The sequence below is a fragment of the Schistocerca cancellata genome, chromosome 4, assembly GCF_023864275.1.
Source record: "Schistocerca cancellata isolate TAMUIC-IGC-003103 chromosome 4, iqSchCanc2.1, whole genome shotgun sequence".
Lineage (NCBI taxonomy): Eukaryota > Metazoa > Arthropoda > Insecta > Orthoptera > Acrididae > Schistocerca > Schistocerca cancellata.
The window spans coordinates 660,007,782-660,032,961 of NC_064629.1; the positions used below are offsets into that span (position 1 = coordinate 660,007,782).

General features: G+C 43.1%; 1 protein-coding gene across 1 annotated transcript in view; it reads left to right on the forward strand.

The window, feature by feature from the left end:
- The window catches only part of LOC126184369 (stAR-related lipid transfer protein 13), a 681,898-nt gene that overhangs the window by 579,155 nt on the left and 77,563 nt on the right, over nucleotides 1-25,180 (forward strand). The window contains exons 13-15 of the mRNA XM_049926754.1: nucleotides 10,098-10,257; nucleotides 14,049-14,151; nucleotides 16,998-17,284. Coding sequence (XP_049782711.1) covers nucleotides 10,098-10,257; nucleotides 14,049-14,151; nucleotides 16,998-17,284 — 550 coding nt within the window. The remainder of the gene's footprint in view (nucleotides 1-10,097; nucleotides 10,258-14,048; nucleotides 14,152-16,997; nucleotides 17,285-25,180) is intronic.

Sequence of the window (25,180 nt, forward strand, 5' to 3'; positions counted from 1 at the left end):
TAGACATTAAGAAAGACATTTCACAAGTGTGAAACTGTTCATTTTAATATTATTCTCTATTTAAATCTCCTCGACAAAATGTTATTTCTCAATTCCCACCAGTAGCCTCGACACGTTTGTGTTCCTTGTCTGCAACACCCACTACTAGCTACTTCACCATTTTGTTCTGAGTTGTTAATTACCAGGTAGCTCCTCATCTCTCATTCGAAAGCAAAATATTTGCCAGTGATACCCTCATCGCCATGCATGTATACTCTGGGATATATATTTAGCGCAGAAGCATCTTATTGGAGGTAAGAGTGAGTACTTGAAACAATGGAAGTGGAGTAGGACTCAAATCATTACGTTTTCTGTAGTTACCCTAATCCTCCCAGGTGATTCGGCCAGGAGCCCACACCCTGTTTCCTTACCTAGCCTTGCCCAACTGATCTATATCTCCATGTTTAATTTGCGATATATTTCAACAAGTCTTGGATACTTTGCCCAGAAGAGAAACTCACCTGGAAAGACCAGCATAGTACTTGAGGTCAGCTGAAACTGAAGGAGATTAAGCTAGAATACTCGCTGTACTTCCAGAAGGTGTGTTTGGCACACGTAGAGTACTTGTTTTTAGAATTACGTTTCTTTTAATAGTTTCGTATCACCAGTTATGAATTTAGATACTTCACGCGAGAGAAGAAGTCAGTCTAGCAGAAAAAATAGCTATTTCATCGGAGAAATTTGTTCCGAACCTATTTCTATATTACCGATAAAATATATTCACTGTTTCACTAACTAACAACTCAAAAAAATGTTGTGTACGTAACAGATTTTCTTCGCTGTGATTGCTGAAATTAATACGAAAATCAGAATTTTACTTTTACGCATTACAATTTCAGTGGAGCAGTTCCTGATTTAGGGTGATGTAGATTGCTCCAAACAGCCATTAACGCTCGCCAAACGAGAGATGTCCGTAAATCTGTAGCGGAAGAAGCGCCTTGAATGGGCAATAAAATCTGTAATGGCTGGAACTGCGTTTCCAGTTGCGTTCTCCAATTCCCCACTGCATAATATTTCGCGACCTGCTGAGGAACAATGACACTAGAATTTAGATTCCTGGATTTGCTAAAATTCGAACAGAAAGTGAGAATGCCGGCCGGTGTGGCCGTGCGGTTCTGGGCGCTTCAGTCTGGAAGCGCGTGACCGCTACGGTCGCAGGTTCGAATCCTGCCTCGGGCATGGATGTGTGTGATGTCCTTAGGTTAGTTAGGTTTAAGTAGTTCTAAGTTCTAGGGGACTGATGACCACAGATGTTAAGTTCCATAGTGCTCAGAGCCATTTGAACCATTTTTTTAGAAAGTGAGAATTGTAAGTTTCAGTATCACTTCACCTCATTTACACTACTGGCCATTAAAATTGCTACACCACGTAGATGACGTGCTACAGACGCGAAATTTAACCGACAGGAACAAGGTGCTGTGATATGCAAACGATTAGCTTTTCAGAGCATTCACACAAGGTTGGCACCGTTGGCGACACCTACAACCTGCTCACATGAGGAAAGTCTCCAACCGATTTCTCATACACAAACAGCGGCTGACCGGCGTTGCCTGGTGAAAAGTTGTTGTGATGCGTCGCGTAAGGAGGAGAAATGCGTACCATCACGTTTACGACTTTGATAAAGGTCGGATTGTAGCCTATCGCGATTGCGGTTTATCGTATCGCGACACTGCTGCTCGCGTTGGTCGAGATCCAATGACTGTTAGCAGAATACAGAATCGGTGGGTTAAGGAGGGTAATACGATACGCCGTCCTGGATCCCAATGGCCTCGTATCACTAGCAGTCGAGATGACAGGCATCTTATCCACATGGCTGTAACGGATCGTGCAGCCACATCTCGATCCCTGAGTCAACAGATGGGGACGTTTGCAAGACAACAACTATCTGCACGAACAGTTCGACGACGTTTGCAGCGGCGTGATGGTATGGGGTGCCATTGGTTACATGTCTCGGTCAACTCTCGTTCACATTGACGGCACTTTGAACAGTGGACGTTACAATGGAGATGTGTTACGGCCCGTGGCTCTACCCTTCATTCGATCCCTGCGAAACCCTATATTTCAGCAGGATAATGCACGACCGCATGTTGCAGGTCCTGCACGGGCCTTTCTGGATACAGAAAATGTTCGACCGCTGCCCTGGCCAGCACATTATACAGATCTCTCACCAACTGAAAACGTCTGGTCAATGGTGGCCGAGCAACTGGCTCGTCACAATACGCCAGTCACTACTCTTGATGAACTGTGGTATCCTGTTGAAGCTGCATGGGCAGCTGTACCTGTACACGCCATCAAAGCTCTGTTTGACTCAAATCCCAGGCGTATCAAGGCCGTTATTACGGCCAGAGATGGTTGTTCTGGGTACTGATTTCTCAGGATCTATGCAACCAAACTGCGTGAAAATGTAATCACATGTCAGTTCTAGTATAATATATTTGTCCAATGAATACCCGTTTATCATCGGCATTTCTTCTTTGTGTAGCAATTTTAATGGCCTGTAGTGTAGATCATTTCGCATTGCAAAGTATTTCTCTGCACCCGTGGCATGGGATTACCTTTCGGAACACTTAATGAGGAGAAAGATGAAGATGAATGTGTATTTTAAAGTAGATAATAAAATTAGTTATATTGACAACAATATAGAAGAAACGGACTGTGTTCATTGAAAGTCTCTCTCTGGCACTCTCCGTACTGAGTTCAGAACCCTACGATAAACGATGTACAAATGTCATTTTATCCATGATGGATGTTGTTGATCTCTACGGCCGTTGTTCAATTAAAGATTCCTGAGGGATCGGAACCTGCCCGAAGTACTTTTTAGACCCTTTTATTCGACCACCGTTACTAGCCATTGCCAACTATGCCCATCTGCAGATGGCCACAGCTATGTTCAGTACGTGACAATGACTTCGGCAACGTGTCGTGTGCTCCTTCACAGTGTGACAATATGTACATAGTTACCGGCACTTTATATGATAGAGGATGACTTGCACTTGTTAAAAATACTGATGTCCATGCTACATGAAGATACAGAAACTGAACCAAATATGCATATTTACATATTGTCCGGTGATTGACGTTTTATTTCTCCTCCTACCATTAGCGGTTTGAGTGGCAAGCGTACCAGGAACCCTGAAATGCCCAACTTTACATTTTGTTTAGAGATCAAGTTTGCTTTAAATTATTGTCATGAGATAGTTAATAAGTTTTCAAAACACAGATGAAGTAAAATAGTTAATGTAAATAATGTCCCATTTATCATTTCAATCAAATTTTGTTATTATTCAAATTTCTAATTTAACGCCTATTATAGTTACTCAATATAGCTTTTGCGAAGAAGGAATGAGTCTGTTGAAAGATTATGTAAAAGCAAAATGTTGTGAAATATGTTTACCTGCTCCATTCCATCTTGAATGCTCTATGCTCTTTCTTCTGTCACGTTTATGACTGGTCCCAAAAATGCTTGCGTTTCCATACAAGAAGTATGTGTAATGTTTTACCAATATCTCGGAACCCTGCTCATACGTACTCCTGAAATGTGCATCTGAAACAGGGGTGCACAGTGTTAGCAAATGTCTACATCTGTAGCTATATGACGAAGCCGCCTTACGGTGTACTACTGTCATTTGCCCCCTTTACCGCTGCAGTCGTGAATGGCGCGCGGGAAGATCGACTATTGCTAAATCTCCGAATGAGCGGGGGTCTCTGTAATTTTATCTTCCTGGTCTTTTCGCGAAATGCGTTAGGTTAGGAGGAAGCAATATGTTTTTTGACTAATCGACAAACGTGTGTTCTTGGAGTTTTTACAGTAAATACCACTGTGATGCTCAACGCCTATCTTGTAGCGTCTGCCTCTGAAATTTAATCTCTCTCTCTGTGACGCTTCCGCTCTTACTAAACGAACTAGAAGCGAAATGCGAGACTTTTCTTTGGATCCACTCCATTTCCTCAGTCAGTTCCACCTGTTAAGAATCTCAAACTGAGCAACCACACTCAAGTATTGGTGGAATTAGGATTTTGTAAGCTGTCTACCGCGTGGATGGCCAGTACTTTTGAAGCTCCTTCAGTGAATGTTATTTTTGTACCTGCCTTTCATACTGTTAGTTTTATGTGGTTTTCCTGTTTTAAATCACTCCGTATCGATACTCCCAGATATTTAATGGATGTGAGTGCTTCGAGTAAAAAATGAAAAGATCGTGTGTCCCCATCCGGGGAACTTAGGCCACCGGCTTGTAAGTCTTATTTCAGGTGACACCAGATTGGGCGACTTGCGCGTCGGTGATGACAATAGGATGGTGAGGACAACAGAACACCCAGTCCACGAGTAGACTGGTGGGGGGTCCGGCCAGGTATCGAACGCGGGCTCTCTGCATGGCAGCCAAACACGTTACCACCCAGCTAAGCAGGCGGACAATTCTTCCAGTGATTGTTCGACAATCGTATAACCACACAATAGAGCGTCTTTTCACCCACTTACGCAGAATAGAGAAATTAAAAGGAATGAAAAGAACTGCTGATCACAGACTGTAAATGAACAGCTACTGATTACTTTCAAGAAGAAGCACGTAATAAAATGCGAAAACTAGGCACTCTATACAAACTAAGTACTATTGATGCTGCTTTTGTTGTTGTTGTTGCTGCTGTTGCTGCTACTCCTGCTACTGGCTACTACTCCTGCTGGCTACTGTTCACTGCAAGGACTACAACACCACGCTGCAAAGTCAGTTCGCGCGACATTTACTCTCGGAAAATACACACGCACTTAAAAAAGTTAAGAAATACTGCCCAAGACAGGGAAATATACAGTTACTGCTCACTTCTTCACAGAAGTACGTAATATCATGTCTAATCTAAATACTGTATACAAACTAGAAAATGCTACTGTTCACGGCTACTCTCTGGTCTACGAATGGATTGCGCTACCAACACCTCCAAAGAATTCACAGCAAGTTCTGAATTTCATAGATGCTGTTCGAATATTCTCTTTGTAAAGTATTGTCTGACAAACTGAACTTTGCATTAACACTTGTACGAATAACTAGGATATTGGAAAAAAGAACGTAGGATTAGGAGAGTCTTGGAATTTTTACCGTACTTTGTGCTATATCTACACATGAACAAAATGGGTTTAGTTACAGTTTTTTGGTACAAAACATTCTGTATCACATTAACTATACGAACAAGTTAAAAGCTCAAGTTCATAAATCTGACTTACTTTGGTACTCTGTGAATTCATGTTCAACTAATACTTCAAAATTTCGTGATTATCATTACGCTGTCGTTAATTACCTTAATTAAGGAAGCGCTTTGAAATGACGTTTACATCGATCAAGACGTCAAAGGTCGCGCAAGATGGAAGCTAATGAGGAAGCAGGTGCACCCTGCTCCAATGTAGGACGCACGCCGAGAAGATAACGAAGGTATACACGTATCATGTTCGAATTTTAGTGTAGATAAATAATTAATACTGCATAATATTTTTTTATTTGTTTACAAATACGGTTGACGCGAACTCTTATTTTCTTTTTTTGTGTGGATTTATAATTTTTGGTGGGCCACTGCCTCTGATCCAATGAAATATTGTGAGAAAACACAAAACTCCTTAGGCATAAACAACGTGAAGACTCTGCATTCGAATGTAACGTATGAACATATCACGGTATTCTCACAACACTAACGCCATCAGACATGTGCTTATGAAACAATGTTTTAATTCACAAATAAAGATTTTCTATCAATCACAGACTTACTCGTAAGCAAGATTTGAAAGACTTTATGTTACCAAAAAATACGTGTGGAGACTACTTCAAGTTGCACATATTCTTTCTACGCGTAATTTGCAATACTTCCCACACTTATTCTTTGCTTAACAATAAGCATTTGAAACCATTCCCTGCCTCTTAATTTTAGCATATTTCTCAGACACTTTTGCGAAAAGTTTGAACGTCAGTGTTAACAAGCGTTTTATCACTGTACTCGTCATTTCAGGAGTCTTTTAGTGCTGTCTAAAAATGTATAAATTCCATTTAAAAACATACTGAAGATGTATTGACAGTCTAACAAAAAACTTTCTGATCTGAAAGGTCAAAAATACAAGAATATTTTGTATTTGAACTTTGTAATTACTATGTTTGTTTCTACAAATATTTTATTGGGTATTTAAAATTACAAGTTTTATAAAATGGTAGCCGACAAACAACGTTCCATATTGTCACTTATCGATGAGCATTCAGTTACAGCATTCTCGTTTTCTTAAGAAAGAGCAACGACCAACAGTCCCTCCTCTCGACTATGCACAACACACTTTCTGAATGAAGGAGCCGCTCATGAAGTTCTCTGGGATTGTTAACACTTCAGTACTGCATGTTCTATTTACTCGTGCACCCAAACAGATAAACGTGTGCCTCGTCACTAAAGAACACAAGCGCGTTGCGAGGCAACTTTCCAAGCAACTGTGCACATGCGTTTTTCCGCGCAATAATATCGCGTTCACTCAGTTTTTACCCCATAGCCAACTTGCATAGGCTAAGTGGTGGCCACACTGAAGAATTCGCCTCGGAGAATGATCAGGAAGTCTAAGGGCAGCTAAATGTTCAGGTGCCGACTGCCCAGGAGATCGCAAAAACGCTTATTGCTTCGGTGTTTTGTGGTAATCTCATGGGCCATGCTAACCCAATTCTTCTTTTCGCATTAACACTTGCCCCGAAGGTGTCCTTACCCTAAGTACTTGAATGCCAGCCAGGAAAATGGGGGCGAGAATATTGAAGTGTACACGAAATGCACGCTGCGCGACCACAGAAATCCGGTCATTAGAAAAGTAGGTCTCTACCTCAAACGCGCGTTACTATTTCGGCCAATGCGTTGTCGCTACTGAGGCAGACGATAAATAAACTCGCCGACCCACCGCTTGGGTTGAGAAAATCCCCATCCTCGGCCTAGCACACCTCACTTCACGGCACCGTATTGAAATCAGCAAACTCGTTGCCACGCCCTGTACCATTTAGCGAAAACTCCGTTTCGATATCTTGAACCGTTTTGGAAATGAAATGTGTGTTCGATGTTACGATAATCTGGCAGGCCTCTGTGTACAGTAATGGAAATACGTATTCATACACTAGAGCGTGGAAAAGTAAACTGCCTTTATTGACAATACGAAACAAAAAACACTAATTGGATATGCACTATACACATTGGCCAGTCTCCAATGCAGCTATGCTGGCATATAGAACGAGAATAAACAAGCCTTTACAAAACAAAATACAAAAACGTCTGCCAAGTTCTCTACTGCGCTGGGAATTAAGTATTCATACACCAACAGAAAATGACACTTCTAACAAAGCCAGGACATGTTTAAACTTCGTATGCATACCTTTCCGTTGTATTACTTTTCGCAACCTGAGTGGCATGGAATGGACCAATTTTCATGTAGTTTCCGACGTAATACCTTCCCATTCTCGAAGGGGAGCCTCTTTCAAAGAGGCCTTACTAAGGATGTCGTGTTTTCTCACTCGTCTTTCCAGCTCAGTCCACAAGTGTTCGATGGGATTCAGGTCCGGACTCTGAGCTGGAGTTTTAAGAGTGTGCGGAGTGTTGTAGAGCAACCACAGCCGGACAGTTTGCGCCGTACGTTTGGGCTCATTGTCCTGTTGGAAGTAATTTCTAGGAAGACCCAAGGCGTCAACACTCTGTTGTAAGTTCTGTTTGAGAATGTTCATATACACAAATCTGTCCATGATACCTTCCACAAACACTAATTTTCCGACACCGGAGGCTGACATACAGCCCCATACCATCACTCCACCACCTCCGTGCTTCACCGTGGGCTGAACATTGTTTCGGTCGACGTCTGTATTCGGTCTTCTCCAGACCAAGATCCTACCATCATTGTGCACGATATTGAATTTGCTTTCATCTCTAAACAATACAGTATCCCAGAAGTCTGCTGTCTTGGATTCATGCTGTTTCGCGAATTCCATCCGCCACTTCCAATCCCAAAGAAAGGAGGTGTTGACAGATGTGAAAATTACCGAACTATCAGTTTAATAAGTCACAGCTGCAAAATACTAACGCGATTTCTTTACAGACGAATGGAAAAACTGGTAGAAGCCGGGGCATATCAATTTGGATTCCGTAGAAATGTTGGAACACGTGAGGCAATACTGACCCTACGACTTACCTTAGAGAATAGATTAAGGAAAGGCAAGCCTACGTTTCTAGCATTTGTAGACTTAGAGAAAGCTTTTGACAATGTTGACTGGAATACTCTCTTTCAAATTATGAAGGTGGCAGGGGTAAAATACAGGGAGCGAAACGGTATTTACAATTTGTACTGAAACCAAATGGCAGTTATAAGAGTCGAGGGACATGAAAGGGAAGCAATGGTTGGGAAGGGAGTGAGACAGGGTTTGTAGCCTCTCCCCGATGTTATTCAATCTGCATATTGAGCAGGCAGTAAAGTAAACAAAAGAAAAATTCGGAGTAGGTATTAAAAACCATAGAGAAGAAATAAAAACTTTGAGGTTCGCCAATGACACTGTAATTCTGTCAGACAGCAAAGAACTTGGAAGAGCAGTTGAACGGAATGGACAGTGTGTTGAAAGGAGGATATAAGATGAACATCAACAAAAACAAAACGAGGATAATGCAATGTAGTTGAATTAAGTCGGGGGATGCTGAGGGAATTAGATTAGGAAATGAGACACTTAAAGTAGTAAAGGAGTTTTGCTATTGGGGGAGCAAAATAACTGATGATGGTCGAAGTAGAGAGGATATAAAATGTAGACTGGCAATGGCAAGGAAAGCGTTTCTGAAGAAGAGAAATTTGTTAACATCGGGTATTGATTTAAGTGTCAGGAAGTCGTTTCTGAAAGTATTTGTATGGAGTGTAGACATGTATGGAAGTGAAACATGGACGATAAATAGTTCGGACAAGAAGAGAATAGAAGCTTTCGAAATGTGGTGCTACAGAAGAATGCCGAAGATTAGATGGGTAGATCACATAAGTAATGAGGAGGTATTAAACAGAATTGGGGAGAAGAGGAGTTTGTGGCACAACTTGACTAGAAGAAGGGATCGGTTGGTAGGACATGTTCTGAGACATCAAGGGATCACCAGTTTAGTACTGGAGGGCAACATGGAGGGTAAAAATCGTAGAGGGAGACCAAGAGATGAATACACTAAGCAGATTCAGAAGGATGTAGGCTGCAGTAGGTACTGGGAGATGAAGATGCTTGCACAGGATAGAGTGGCATGGAGAGCTACATCAAACCAGTCTCAGGACTGAAGACCACAACAACAACTTCCTGTTCTTTTTGCTGATGTAGGTCTTTCGTCTCGGGACCCTGGCTCTGTAGCCTGTACGATTGAGAATAGTACGAACTGCCCTTGGAGTGATGTCCTTTCGGAAGTGGTCATGTACATATGCGGATGGTGCCGACGCTGTCGTTTTCGGGGTTTTCTTGGTGATTCTTAATAGCATTCTGGTCTCTCTTGTTGTAAGCTTCTGTGGACTACCGTGTCGTTCACTGTTTATTACTACATGTCTCTTCCTTATACCGCTTAATGATAGATTGCACAGTCGCTCGGCTTCGTCCTATGATCGCAATTTCGGCATACGACTTGTGTTGAAGATATTGGGCGACAACAATGTTTCGTTCCTCAGTGGTCGTTTCCTTCCCCTTGCGGCCCTTTCTGCTATTCCACGGTACCCACGTTCGAGGTGCTGTTGCTTCACGGCCGCCACACGACTACACAAGTGTGGCATGCAGTCCGTGGCTGCGTCAGCCATTTGTTTGGTTGAAAGTAATACGCTGTACGAATACATTTTGCCCTGTCGTAGATCGTGCAGAGTGTAACATGTTTTATTTTCCCGGAATATATTCATGGCATACAGGAAGCTTCATTACCAAGAATATGGTTACCTGACGCTACATCATTGTACTTATTCGTATCGGCGCTGTGGGTGATTACTATCCCAACACACCATCGTACTTTGTCACCACTTACTGTATGAACACTTATTTTCATGACTGTACAAAGAAGGGTTCCTTGGCCGGCAGGTGTTGGAGCTGTTGGACGCGGACAGCAAGGGGTCACAGGATGAAGATCTCAACAGGCCTTCGGCGAGTGCCAATCTGCGCGCCCAGCTGCGGGGCGGCAGTCTGCGCCACCAGACGCCGGTCCATCACTCCTTCCACAAGGCCGAATCATTCGCCGCAGGTAATGGCCCCGTAAAATCATTTACCACCACCAGTATTCAATCCTGTCTTTGCTCACGCCACTTTTAATCGAGACCAACGAAGGTCATTTTTTCCTACTACAGTAGAGCATCAATTATCCGAAAATCTATCGACCGAAAGATCCGTTAATGGGGGTAGAACGTCAAATGGGCCGTCTTGGAGCAGGAGAGACACCACAGGACATTTTAATTTCCACTGTCTATACTTTTACGAATAAATTCATAAAACTTTGTCAGAATGACCAGGAAGGATTCAGGATTCACAATCATAGCAGTTGAAGTTCAAAAAAAATAATTTTTTTTTTACATGTGAAATTTCATCATTTTTTTACTTCTATTGGCTGCGTTTGTTGCTATAGGTACACGTTTCTTCATAAGTAAGAGAGATTCTTCGATGAATTTTGCACAGCATACAAACCATACTTACAGGTGTATGAAACTCTAGAAATTATTTAATTTATGAAAAAAATTAATGTGCTGTTACATTTTAAACTTCATGTTTAGAAAAAACTCAAATATTATAGTTAATTATCTCAATTTTTACCACAGTTTTTAATATATTTGGAAAATTCTAGTTTCATACACCTGTAAGTATGGTTTGTATGCTGTGCAAAATTAATCGAAGAATCTTCCTTACTTATGAAGAAAAGTGTACCTATAGCAACAAATGCAGCCAATGGTAAGTGAAAAAAAGGTGAAATACAAATTTTAAAAAATAAATTATTTTCTTATATTTTTGGACTTCCACCACTACAAGTGTAAATCCTGAATCCTTTCTGGTCATTATGACAAAGTTTTATGAATTTATTTTTAAAAGTATAGACAGTGGAAGTTAAAAATTCCTGTGGTGTCTCTCCTGCTCCAAGTCATCCCGTTTGACGTCCTACCCCCCTTAACAGAAAGCATTCCAGTCGGCAAATTTAAACTGGCGCTCGCCATGTACATGTTGCTCTGGCACAGGGCTGGCTGTACCATGAGTTAGCCAGTCCGGCGGTCTTTATCTCCCTGGCAGCCGTCATTGTTGCTAACCAAAGACTTTTCAGAATTTGAAGAAGTCAATCAGGAAAAAACTGAAGACTGGCTCGAACATGATGTTGATGAGCCTGGCTTCCGAGTACTGCCATTCATCGATAACTGACGCCCTAGCGGCAAAGACCGCGCTAAAAAAGAACCATTCAGTGAGAATGTCTTGAGGCGGCTATGAACTGATTTGAACCAGAAGAAGAATCTGATGCTGTCCAGTTGTTGTCTTTGAAATGTTTACGATAATTAACGGCAAAAAAAGAGTCTCAGCTCTGAAACAAAACCAAGTTAAACTGTTGACTTCTTTAATAGCCGCTTAGATCTTTGAAAACTGGGCTAGGTAGTCAGTTCTCTGAGTTATTTGTAAGAAGTTCAAAAATGTTCAAATGTGTGTGAAATCTTATGGGACTTAACTGCTAAGGTCATCAGTCCCTAAGCTAAACACTACTTAACCTAAATTATCCTAAGGACAAACACACACACCCATGACTGCAGCGCCCGAGACCGCTCGGCTAATCCCACGCGGCTGTAAGAAGTGTGACACAAAATATGTATCTAGGGATTAGTGTTAAACTCACTGTTTCTCTGGGTCACATTTCTGCGAACACTGTTACAATATGTTTTCGTACATGATCGGTTATATGAAATCAATCCTTGCTTCTTAATTTTGACACATTTCTTAGGCACTTTTGCGAAATCCGAACCCGAATTTGCCCCCCCCCCCTCCTCCCGCGCCCTTTTACGGATTCTTTCAGATAATCGATGCTGTATTGTATTGTAATGGATAGTTTATAACAAATTATACGAGAGAAAATATAGTTTTGATTATGTAGTTAGAGGTTCTTAAGCAGTTCAGTTCAGCTACTTTTGCACTTTGTGCAACTGGAAGCCTTCAAGAAAGATCAGTAAGTTAACATTATTTTATTATCTTTATTGAGTAATGTCGTATGGAATTAAATTCCGGGAAATTCATCTCCGAGAAAGAAAAGCTTCTCTCCGAAAGACTATTGATATTATGGAATAGAGATAATCAAAGAATATGGATTCCAAGGCTTTCAATGACACAAAGTGCAATAGTATCTGAACCGAGTTGCTTAAGCACCTTTAAAATTGTTTATTTTTTAAATTCTCATCAGTTGGTCAGCCAAAACTTTTTCGACAGTCTACGTTACTTATTCAACTCCATTATTTACATTTCTGATTGGAACTGTGTCTCCCGATGTCCAGAATTAAATACGCCGCTTTCTTTTAATGAGGAGAGACTGTTTACAGAAAACCATACAATAAACCACACTTTATATTTACAACTGTGAAATTGTTCTACCAAGCAGCGATTGAAGAATCTCTTCATATTCAATAATTCTATTAAACATATTCATAATTTCCTCTATTGCTGCACGACTTCACCGGTTTATTTACAACACTTGGTTAATAAATAATTCTTCTTCCTGTGTAGTAATAGTCTTTTTATTTTTGTGTACACAGCCTGTACAAATTTCTTGAAAGAAGTCATTAATTCAGCACAACCATAGTATGTACAGGCACTTCGATCATTGACCTGTATCTATAATGGAAAAGTGCAACCCGTATGTGAGCTTTGTCATCGTACCAGAATGCGCTACACATTAAAATAGATCAGCAGAACTCTTGACCTGAAACACAGACTGCATTGTCAACGTCTTAAAGTCGAACAGGGCTACTGATTTAACCAATCTCTAATGAAATGAAATATAGTGTTTATCTGAAACAAATAAATATTCTGTCACAATAGAATAACTTTAATCGGGAGAGTCATTTACATGCATGACAAACTACTGTAAATCCAATATTGAACGTAACTCAGAAAAAATCTCCTGTCTACAGCTAATTATGGTACACAATTTTCTGCATTTTTTTTTTTTTTTTTTTTTTTTTTTTTGTGAAGTACGATCCGAGTCGTTTATGCCTTTATTTTTGTGAATGGTCCGTGCTTAGCAAAATATAGTGATTTACACACTCAAAAAAAAAAATGGTTCAAATGGCTCTGAGCACTATGGGATTTAACTTCTAAGGCCATCAGTCCCCTAGAACTTAGAACTACTTAAACCTAACTAACCTAAGGACATCACACACATCCATGCCCGAGGCAGGATTCGAACGTGCGACCGTAGCGGTCGGTGGTTCCAGACTGTAGCACCTAGAACCGGTCGGCCTCTCCGGCCGGCTTGCACACTCAAATGTCTCGTATAGGTCACGGCAAATACCGATGCCTTACCTTGGATTTGTTTTCCTAAAAGAGATCACTCTCATTATGTTTACACTGGGCTGCCAAAACCGGATTTAATATACCGATTTCCCAGTACCGCTTCTGATTTGCCACGTATAGGCTCCAATTCTGAATGTGGAAACGCGGTTCTGGCCGGATTTTGATTTCCTCTATCCATTTTCGCTCCCATGTAAGCGTCCAATCGTTTTGGAAACGTGCGTGGTTTTTCTGGACGGTGTGACTCTTCGTGCAGTGACGGAGAAATAGAAATATTGGTTCGAGCATGAAGCTGCCTACCTCTAACATTTAACAGAAGAGAAACAGCCATTGTGGTGACTAAATCGTAAATCGGAACAGCTGATTTCCAGACACCATATTTGACCGGTCTACAATCCAGTTCATGCCTTAAAAATGGAAACACGACAGTGAAAAACAGTTTCCGAAATTCGGTTTTCGTCTTCTGGAAGTTGTGTCGCATGTAAACATTGTGTGTTTGTGTTGCAGGGGGCAGCGAATCCGCACTGTCGGCGTCGCTGGATAGCCACGAGTCAACTAGCACGTTGGCTGACAGCGACCGCGACGAAGCAGATGCCTCCCCGCGGCATAGGTAAGGCATCTTACACCATACAAAAGACTCCTTCAGTGCTGTTATTTACTGTTATTGCCGACCAGTGTAGTAGTAATAGAAGTAGTAGCAGAAGTAGAAGTCGTCGTCGTCGTCCTCCCTGTAGTCGTAATGCCAAAGACTACTTTTATACAGTGGGTTTGTTTATAGATAACTCATCTCTACCAGTCACGATTTTCTTTATTTTATGTTTCACACGACGCGTTTCGGGAAACGATCCCCATTTTCAAGTGCGTTTTTTAGTGTTATGTCATTCCTATGTAATGTCGATGTGTGAGATTCTGCTTCATTTCGTTGACTTTACTGCAATATATTAAAAAAACAAGCGATTTTTATTTGGTTGTCAATCTTTTTGTGAAGTTAGTGGCGAAATTTGGAAGAATTTGTACTTACAGTTTCCTTATGGTCCATTTGTGCAGAGTCTCACACGCACTAAACATCACACATGTTTAGTGTGTGTGTGAGACTCTGCATTGTGCCGTGGTTGCATAGATGGACTTCGCCATGGACGTCGGGAGTGAAGTTGCGCATCATGCAGCCTATTGCGCACAGTTTGAGTCGTAACACGACGTCCTGTGGCTGCACGAAAAGCATTATTCGGCATGGTGGTATTGCTGTCAGGGTTCCTCCTAGCCGTAATCCGTAGGTAGCGGTCATTCTCTCTGTATCTCCTCCATGTCCGAACAACATCGTTGTGAAACTTCCTGGCAGATTAAAACTGTGTGCCGGACGGAGACTCGAACTCGGGACCTTTGCCTTTCGCGGGCAAGTGCTCTACCATCTGAGCTACCCAAGCACGACTCTCGCCCAGTCCTCACAGCTTTAATTCCGCCAGTACCTCGTCTCCTGCCTTCCAAACTTCACAGAAGCTCTCCTGCTTGGGTAGCTCAGTTGGTAGAGCACTTGCCCGCGAAAGGCAAAGGTCCTGAGTTCGAGTCTCGGTCCGGCACACAGTTTTAATCTGCCAGGAAGTTTCATATCAGCGCATATTCCACTGCAAAGTGAAAATCTCATTCTGGAAACATCGTTACGGTTCACTCCGAGACGCCTGGACACTTCCCCTGTTGAGAGCCCTTCTTGGCACAAAGTAACAATGCGGACGCGATCGAACCGCGGTATTGACCGTCTAGGCATGGTTGAAATACAGACAACACGAGCCGTGTACCTCCTTCCTGGTGGAATGACTGGAATTGATCGGCTGTCGGACCCCCTCCGTATAATAGACGCTGCACATGCATGGCTGTTTACACCTCTGGGCGGGTTTAGTGACATCTCTGAACAGTCAAAGGGACTGTGCGTGATAAAATATCCACAGTCATCGTCTATCTTCAGGAGTTCTGGGAGCCGAGGTGATACAAAACTTTTTTTGATGTATATATCGGTATTGGAGGGCAGCGTGGAGGGTAAAAATCGTAGGGGGAGACCAAGAGATGAATACACTAAGCAGATTCAGAAGGATGTAGGTTGCAGTAGGTACTGGGAGATGAAGAAGCTTGCACAGGATAGAGTAGCATGGAGAGCTGCATCAAACCAGTCTCAGGACTGAAGACTACAACAACAACATATCGGTTCTAAGTGTGGAAGAGGCGGGGATCAACTCGTCATGACAGGAACACCCCAGATCTGGGTTGGGTTAAGGAAGACACTGCAAAAGAAAATGAAAAACAAATTTGTATTTTGGACTGCGGACAGCTGCACAATGGCGTTCAATAAGGAACTCCCAAAAATCAAGGACACTTTTCTCTCCATCAGCAAACAAGCACTGAGCTGCGTGTCCACAAATTACGTCACAGAGTTCGTCCACTATTACAGCGCCATCTATCACAAAGCGAAAAAAGTGGTTCAACTAAAACATTCATATTTCTTTACGTACTACACGAATATGAAATAAAAAATGGGGATTCCTATTTTAAAAAACGCAGTTGATATCCGTTTGACCTACGGCAGCGCCATCTAGCGGGCCAACCACAGCGCCATCTGGTTTCCCCTTCAAGCTAGACAAGTTTCGTTCTTTGTAGTTTTTTCGTTTGACGCTTATTTCGTGAGAGATTTGGCCCGGTCACGATCAGTGGACCACCCTGTATGCTAGGAATTCCCACTTGAATGTAATTAATGAAAAGAACTGTAAAACGAGTTACATGTATTAATGAACTAGCAATCAAGAAACAATAGTAAAATGAAAGTGCCTTAGTAAATGAAATCAAAAATGAAACTGTGTAAAGTACATACCTACAGAAAATATTTCGAGCGAGTAAAACTGTAATTTACAAAAGAAGAGAAACGCACTAATACCAACAGAAACCGTGCCTAAAAATAATTAATTTGGTTGTTGTGATTTCATGTATAAAGTTATTCAGTCTAAATTCCTCTAAGCAAACTTACTAAAACATAAATTAAGCTGCAGAATAATCAGGTAACTAAAATTTTATGCAAAAGAACGTAAAGAGTAAGTTGGACCATCCGCCTGTGAGGCACAATAGTGTGAGTTCACATCAGTCTGTGAGGCGGGGAAATATTTGCTCTGCCCGGGACATCCGCCTGTGAGGCGGTGTGGGTCTGGAATGGAAGCAAGTTTTGCTGGGCAAATCGGCACGATGAGTCGCGTGATCCTTACTACACTTCGGCTACATAGCAAATGAGACTCTCGTAGCGGGGAAGAACCGTCCGTAGGGCGAATTTCATCGCCTCTAGCGGAACAAACGTAATCCATATCCGCCTGTCGTTAAACTGTAGATCCCCCCCCTGTAAATGGCTACCTACAGTCAGATGGAAGGAAGAGATGTGCATGCTTCAGTGCGACGGTGCGTAACAGAGCAATGTTGCGGCAGGTGCGTGCGCTGGCACAGCTTCCGGCGTGCTGGGCTGACTGCGGCTGCTGTGGCCGCGGCTGCTGCTGCTGCCGGCTGGGAGCGTGACAAGGAGGAGCGGCGCGCGCAGAGGCAGCGGCAGCGCCGCCAGCTGGGCGCGCTCTCCGCCGGCCAGATGCTCGTGCTGCGCAAGCTGGCGCTGCTCAAGCTCACCGCCTGCATGGAGAAGTACTGCCCCACTCACCGCTCGGGCTGGAACTGGGAGCTCCCCAAGTTCATCCGCAAGATCAAGACGCCCGACTACAAAGGTAGGCACCCGGCCTCATCCTACATGTTGTATTTCGGGAGGAGGAACCAGTGGTCGTGTAGAGGAGAGGCTCGCACTCGAAGGCTCCGAGCTTGAGTCTCCCCAGAAGGTAAATTAAAATATATTTGTCAACTAGCTGACTACCAGCAGTAAAATTCTATGTACTGACTTGGCAGAAAATCCTAAGAAATTTTGGTCTTATGTCAAAGCGGTAGGTGGATCAAAACAAAATGTCCAGACACTCTGTGACCAAAATGGTACTGAGACAGAGGATGACAGACTAAAGGCCGAAATACTAAATGTCTTTTTCCAAAGCTGTTTCACAGAGGAAGACTGCGCTGTAGTTCGTTCTCTAGATTGTAGCACAGATGACAAAATGGTAGATATCGAAATAGACGACAGAGAAACAATTAAAATCGCTCGAAAGAGGAAAGGCCGCTGGACCTGATGGGATACCAGTTCGATTTCACACAGAGCACGCGAAGGAACTTGCCCCCCTTCTTGCAGCGGTGTACAGTAGGTCTCTAGAAGACCGTAGCGTTCCAAAGGATTGGAAAAGGGCACAGGTCATCCCCGTTCTCAGGCAGAGACGTCGAACAGATGTGCAGAACTATAGACCTATATCTCTAACGTCGATCAGTTGTAGAATTTTGGAACACGTATTATGTTCGAGTATAATGATATTCTGGAGACTAGAAATCTACTCTGTAGGAATCAGCATGGGTTTCGAAAAAGACGATCGTGTGAAACCCAGCTCGCGCTATTCGTCCACGAGACTCAGAGGGCCATAGACACGGGTCCCCAGGTAGACGCCGTGTTTCTTGACTTCCGCAATGCGTTCGATACAGTTCCCCACAGTCGTTTATTGAACAAAGTAAGAGCATATGGACTATCAGACCAATTGTGTGATTCGATTGAAGAGTTCCTACATAACAGAACGCAGCATGTCATTCTCAATGGAGAGAATACTTCCGAAGTAAGAGTGATTTCAGGTGTGCCGCAGGGGAGTGTCGTAGGACCGTTGCTATTCACAATATACATAAATGACCTTGTGGATGACATCGGAAGTTCACTGAGGCCTTTTGCGGATGATGCTGTGGTATATCGAAGGGTTGTAACAATGGAAAATTGTACTGAAATGCAGGAGGATCTGTCGCATGGTGCAGGGAATGGCAATTGAATCTCAATGTAGACAAGTGTAATGTGCTGCGAATACATAGAAAGAAAGATCCCTTATCATTTAGCTACAATGTAGCAGGTCAGCAACTGGAAGCAGTTAATTCCATAAATTGTCTGGGAGTACGCATTAGGAGTGATTTAAAATGGAATGAACATATAAAGTTGATCGTCGGTAAAGCAGATGCCAGACAGATTCATTGGAAGAATCCTAAGGAAATGCAATCCGAAAGGTGCGGCCAAGCGGTTAAAGGCGCTACAGTCTGGAACCGCGTGGCCGCTACGGTCGCAGGTTCGAATCCTGCCTCGGGCATGGATGTGTGTGATGTCCTTAGGTTAGTTAGGTTTAAGTAGTTCTAAGTTCTAGGGGACTGATGACCTTAGAAGTTAAGTCCCATAGTGCTCAGAGCCATTTGAACCATTTTTTTGCAATCCGAAAACAAAGGAAGTAGGTTACAGTACGCTTGTTCGCCCACTGCTTGAATACTGCTCAGCAGTGTGGGATCCGTACCAGATAGTGTTGATAGAAGAGATAGAGAAGATCCAACGGAGAGCAGCGCGCTTCGTTACAGGATCATTTAACGCGAAAGCGTTACGGAGATGATAGATAAACTCCAGTGGAAGACTCTGCAGGAGAGACGCTCAGTAGCTCGGTACGGGCTTTTGTTAAAGTTTCGAAAACATACCTTCACCGAAGAGTCAAGCAGTATATTGCTCCCTCCTACGTCTATCTCGCGAAGAGACCATGAGGATGAAATCAGAGAGATTAGAGCCCACACAGAGGCATACCGACAATCCTTCTTTCCACGAACTATACGAGACTGGAATAAAAGGGAGAGACGATAGAGGTACTGAAGGTACCCTCCGCCACACACTGTCAGGTGGTTTGCGGAGTATGGATGTAGATGTAGATGCTCTGGTATGTATTTATTTCAGTTCTATTAGTCCATCGTCCATCTACTCTGCCCCCCCCCCTGCCCTCCCTCCCTCCACGCCGCTGTCCATCTCCTTTTCACCCTTCTCTGTCCACCTCCTCCACCCCCACTCTCTATACCTGTCCTCCTGCCTCTCTGACTCTCCACCTTCTACTCCACATCTTTCTGTCCATCTCCTCCATTTTCCTTTCTGTGTCATCTCCTTTTCCCCCCTCTCTCCGTCCATCTCCTCCTTTCTATGCCCATCTCCTCCCCGGAAATTTGTGGTAAGGTTCTATGGGACCGAACAGCTGCCGACCGTCTTGGCCGAGCGGTTCTAGGCGCTTCAGTCAGGAACCGCGCGACCGCTACGGTAGCATGTTCGAATCCTGCCTCGGGCATCGATGTGGGTGATGTCCTTAGGTTAGTTAGGTCAGGGCTTCCCAACCTTTTCAGCTGGCGGACCCCTTCTTCAGTCGAAAATCCATGGCGGACCCCTAGTCAGTCAAGAGCACAGTAACTTTAAATTTCAGAGCGAAACCCATGGGAACTGAAAGCTTCTTAATGCAAGTGCCATGTTCCCAATGACCCCCCCCCCCCCCCGCCCCCCGAAGTATCAATAGTCTTTGGTTTAGAGATGAAATTAACGACCCAATTTGAATTCCCACTGTATCCAGACACATACTAGTGGATTTACTCCCTTTGTTCAACACACTATAGCCTGATTAAAATTACTTGGTAATTGAAATTTCACACGATGGAGCTGTCTTCCTCCAAGAGCAATCAACGTCACGTCCAAACTGTTCGCTGTTGACAAGCTGCCGCTTATGGTCTGTTCACTTCCACTATTTGGCTACTGTTGTGTAAGGAGCATGCATATTTCGTAACAGTCGTGTGTGGGGGGGTGTGGGGGGGGGGTGGTTTCTCGTGAAATCCGAAGAAAACTTCCCTTGTTGTGAAGGCGATGGAGAAACTGCACCCTTCTTCAATGATCCTGACTTCAGCCACCGATCCATGTTAGAAGTAATAGACTGGTCAAAAATCGACTTATGAAATAGGTAGTGCACTGACAAAGCAAGTTTAACATTTAATGATGCCTGAGGCCGCATACGTGCCAGCGAGCGCTGTTATTGGTCGACAAAGCTCGCTCCGCTCATGCGTAAAAGGTTTCAGCGCATCTAGCGCCGTGCGCCAAGGCACAAACGGTTGCGTAACAGCCGATCAGAGAAGCCTCATTCTCCATCACTAAACAGTGTATGCGTTCTCACTTAGGAACTGAAAAGGTTGCTTGGGAATACGATCTGAAGTAAAACTGCATATGTTTTTCACACGAAAAAAAATAGTATTGAATTTGATTTACACATTTTTATTCAATCATTTTACTCATTATTTTACACGATTTGGTGAAAGGTGGCCGCGGACCCCCTGGAAAGAGCCGGCAGACCCCTAAGGGGTCCGCGGACCACAGGTAGGGAAGCCCTGAGTTAGGTTTAAGTAGTTCTAAGTTCTAGGGACTGATGACCTCAGATTTTAAGTCGAATAGTGCTCAGAGTCATTTGAACCAAACTGCTGAGGTCATCGGTCCCTAAGCTTACACTCTACTTAATCTAACTTAAAGTAACTTACGCTAAAGTCAACAGACACACCCACGCCCGAGGGAGGACTCGAACCTCCGACGGGAGGAGCCGCGCAAACCGTTACGAGACGCCTAAGACCGTACGGCTACCCCGGGCGGCCCATCTCCTCCCTGTCTATCTCCTCCTCTTCCCTTTCTCTGTCTATCTCCTCCACCCACTCTCTGCCTATCTCCTCCGTCCCTCATATCTGATTGAATTTTTTCATGTTCAGAAGTGAGAAGGAGCGATATGTTTTACTCGGTAAAAAAACAACTTTGTATAGCCAACATCGCGTAAATACTTCTTTATTTTCGGTAACTGATTTCGACAGACTTTGCTTCTGGTCTTAGAAAGTTTGTACTACTAGATACTTATTGATTTGAAGAATATTGCGCGAATTAGATAAAAATACTCTCTGAAAAAGCTATTTACTCTTTGACTTTTGAACTTGGTTCAAATGGCTCTGAGCACTGTGGGACTTAACATCTGAGGTCATCAGTCTCCTAGAACTTAGAACTACTTAAACCTAATTAACCTAAGGACATCACAGACATCCATGCCCGAGGCAGGATTCGAACCTGCGACCGTAGCAGAAGCGCGGTTCCGGACTGAAGTGCCTAGAGCCGCTCGGTCACCCCGGCCGGCTTTTGAACTTTATCATATTTGTGACAATTCTTTTACTGGTTTGTACACGCCACGTGATACGATTGAAAGTAATGATTTAATATTTATACAGTCTTCAGTGTGTTTAACCCATACTTCTACAGTATTTGTTGCATAATTTATATGTTGTATAATGCACAGCTACTATACGCGTTGTCCAGTATTTGAGAATGAGAGTACTTTGTGACTTGCTACAAATTAGGATAGTTTTTATAGCTATAGCTCTCAACCCCTACAAAATGAAGAAAGGAAGGAAATTTATCGCTTGCTACATTTTCTCTGTTCAAGCAGTAAACCTGTCGCATCATGGATGACGTCAATACATTTAAATTTATTACTTCTTTGCTACTAACTCTATTCGCAACACATTTAGCAGACAGCATCCATATATGCCACTGAATGTACCTACAAAATTACATAATTGTACGACACACAGTTTAGAAGATATGATATAGCTTAGATCACATAAACACTTCTTTAGTTTCCATAACTGGTTTCGATAGACTTTGCTGTCATCTTCTAGTCTTCAAATAAATTTTTGTTTCGAAACGTGTTCATTGTGAGTCGGAACCTCGTTCCAAGTTGTCATATTAGTGGATAAAATGTAGGACACTATACAAAGGTTTGTGAGAAATAAAACATGTACAATCAAAAAGCAGGTTGTGCACATGGCCGTGTCCGTATATGTAGCGCTCACAGGTGTTTGTTAATTCTTCAAATCTCAATATACAGGGTGAATCACCTAGAACTTGCATCGTAAATATTTAGGAAATGGAAAGTGCTATTAATGTGCGTTTTTCATAGAATGGATTGATTTTAAGAGGCTCGTTCAAAAATGGTGCAAATGGCTCTGAGCACTATGGGACTTAACATCTGAGGTCATCAGTCCCCTAGAACTTAGAACTACTTAAACCTAACTAACCTAAGGACATCACACACATCCATGCCCGAGACAGGATTCGGACCTGCGACCGTAGCGGTCGCGCGGTTCCAGACTGAAGCGCCTTTAACCGCGTGGCCACAATGGCCGGCTTAAGAGGCTCGTATTGTTAGCCAATTAACAGGATGTAATAATACTTAGAAAGTGTACTTTATGTGCAAACATACACTTTTTTAAATGGATAAATGCCTATTGACATCAACAAACTAAAAGTAGGGTAAATCAGAATGTCAGTGGTGTTTATTACAATATTCTAGTGGGAGTGGTTTACGAGATATCGTATTTTGAGAAGTTCCCACACCGACCCGTGTACAACACTGTAGTAGCACACACTAAGGAACACCACAACTGCATAAAAACTGTGTGTCAATTCCTAAGGGACCAAACTGCTGAGGTCATCGGTCCCTAGACTTACACACTACTTAAAGTAACTTATGCTAAGAACAACTCACGACTCGAACCTCCGGCGGGAGACCACTCCGCGCGTGCACAACTGCATACACTAGTTATGTGGATTCTGATCAGTAATGAGACAACTGGCCATCACAGGTTATGTTCTAAACTACCACCGGCAGCGGCAGTATTCACTTCCAGTCTGGTATGGAACGACTGCTGCACACGTGCTAGCATTTCAGCAGAGGTGTCCGAGCAGGCTGCAGTAACACGTCGTCGCATATCATCGGGTGTATTTGGTATGTCCTTGTGCACAGCATCCTCCTGCATTTCCCACAGAGAAAGTCTACAGGCGTCATATCCGGGAAAGAGGCTGACCAAGGCACAGGTCCCCTGCCTCCAATCCAACGACTTGGAAATAATTCGTAAAGACATGCTGTAGTACTTCGTGCACTATGGACTGGACAGCCATCATGTTCCTACTACTACTCCCTCCTAATCTGCAGAGGAACGTCTTCTAGCATCCATGGAAGATGGTCTGTTAGGAGGCTGCGATACTTGCGCGCATTAAGTGTTCACGGCCCTATGAACTGAGGAGCGCTGTATTCGCGTGTTTGAGCTGTAGGGGGGAGATACAGGAGTAATACATGTTGCCGCAAAATAATTTTCAGCACAAAGCGACATCAAGTGTTTTATTGTGTGTTTCTTCTTTTTATAGCTTGTGGAGCCATTTAGAGATCACTATTTGTTACTTTCTGTATTAACAGCAAATGCGGATTGATCGGTTTTTGTTCCGGCGCTCCTCAACTGATGGTTCACTATACCACACCACACGTTTACACTCCATGGACGCTGACGTTCCACTCGAAGAATCCAACGGGGATTGTAAACAGACCAATAGTGCATGTTTCGACGGTTTAGCAGGCCACGATTGGTATATGTGGCTTTATCAGTAAACAAGATACGTGATACATCTGGAGTATCCTATCTTAATGCCCATGTACAGAAGTTAACCCGATTACCATAATCGTTACAATGCAGCTCCTGATGGAGAGAGATGTGGTAGGGATGGAACATATGTCGATGGAGAATGCATAGTACTCTTGCCTGATTCATGCCACTTCCTCGTGCTGTTGCGCGGGAGCTAATATGCGGATTAACAGCAGCAAGAACATGATTTCTCCTTCTTCTGTCGTCGCTTCTTTCCTTCTGTTACTTTGGTTATGTGTTACACTTCCACTTTCAAGTAAATGGTTGTAGATTTTGATATATAATTGCCGAGGTAGCTGACGTCTGTTGGGATATCTTGCCGCATACACCGTACACTCTCCATACACCATGAGCTTTTTCTGCATTGGTAAATCCTATCGTCCACTCACGACCTACTTCTTGGACTGTCACAGACTAACTCACTAGTAAGTCGTAATGCACTCAAGGAACACACAAGCCCACTGTAAGCAGACATAATAACATGGTACGTTGCAACTACGCAGGTTCAATTCCACAAACTATTGTCCGTGTGGAATATTTTCAAAACACGATATCTCGTAAACGATTCGCACTAGAATCGTGCAACAAACCTTGGTTTGTTAATCTCAATAGACATTGCTCCATTTAAAAAAAGTGTGTGTTTGCACAAAAAATACGCTGTCTAGATATTATTACAACCTATTTATTGGCTAACAATACGAGCCCCTGACTACCAATTCTTTCTGTGAAAGCCGCACATCAATAGCACTTACCATTTCCGCAAGATCTGTGGTGCAAGTTTTAAGTATTTCGCCCTTTATACTAAAATGCACATTAGCACACCTGTTTATATTAGCTTCACATGTTTCAAATGGTTCAAATGGCTCTGAGCACTATGGGACTTAACTACTGAGGTCATCAGTCCCCTAGAACTTAGAACTACTTAAACCTAACTAACCTAAGGACATCACACACATCCATGCCCGAGGCAGGATTCGAACCTGCGACCGTAGCGGTCACGCGGTTCCAAACTGACGCGCTTAGAACCGCACGGCCACACCGGCCGGCTCACATGTTTCATTCACTGATTACCCACCTTAAACGGCGCATGGAAAGCTAACGTTAACTGATAAGCTAATGTGCATTTTACCGTATATTGTGATTTTTAAGACTTAACGATCGTCTGTGAGCGCTACATATAACGATATGGCCACGTGCAGAGAGTG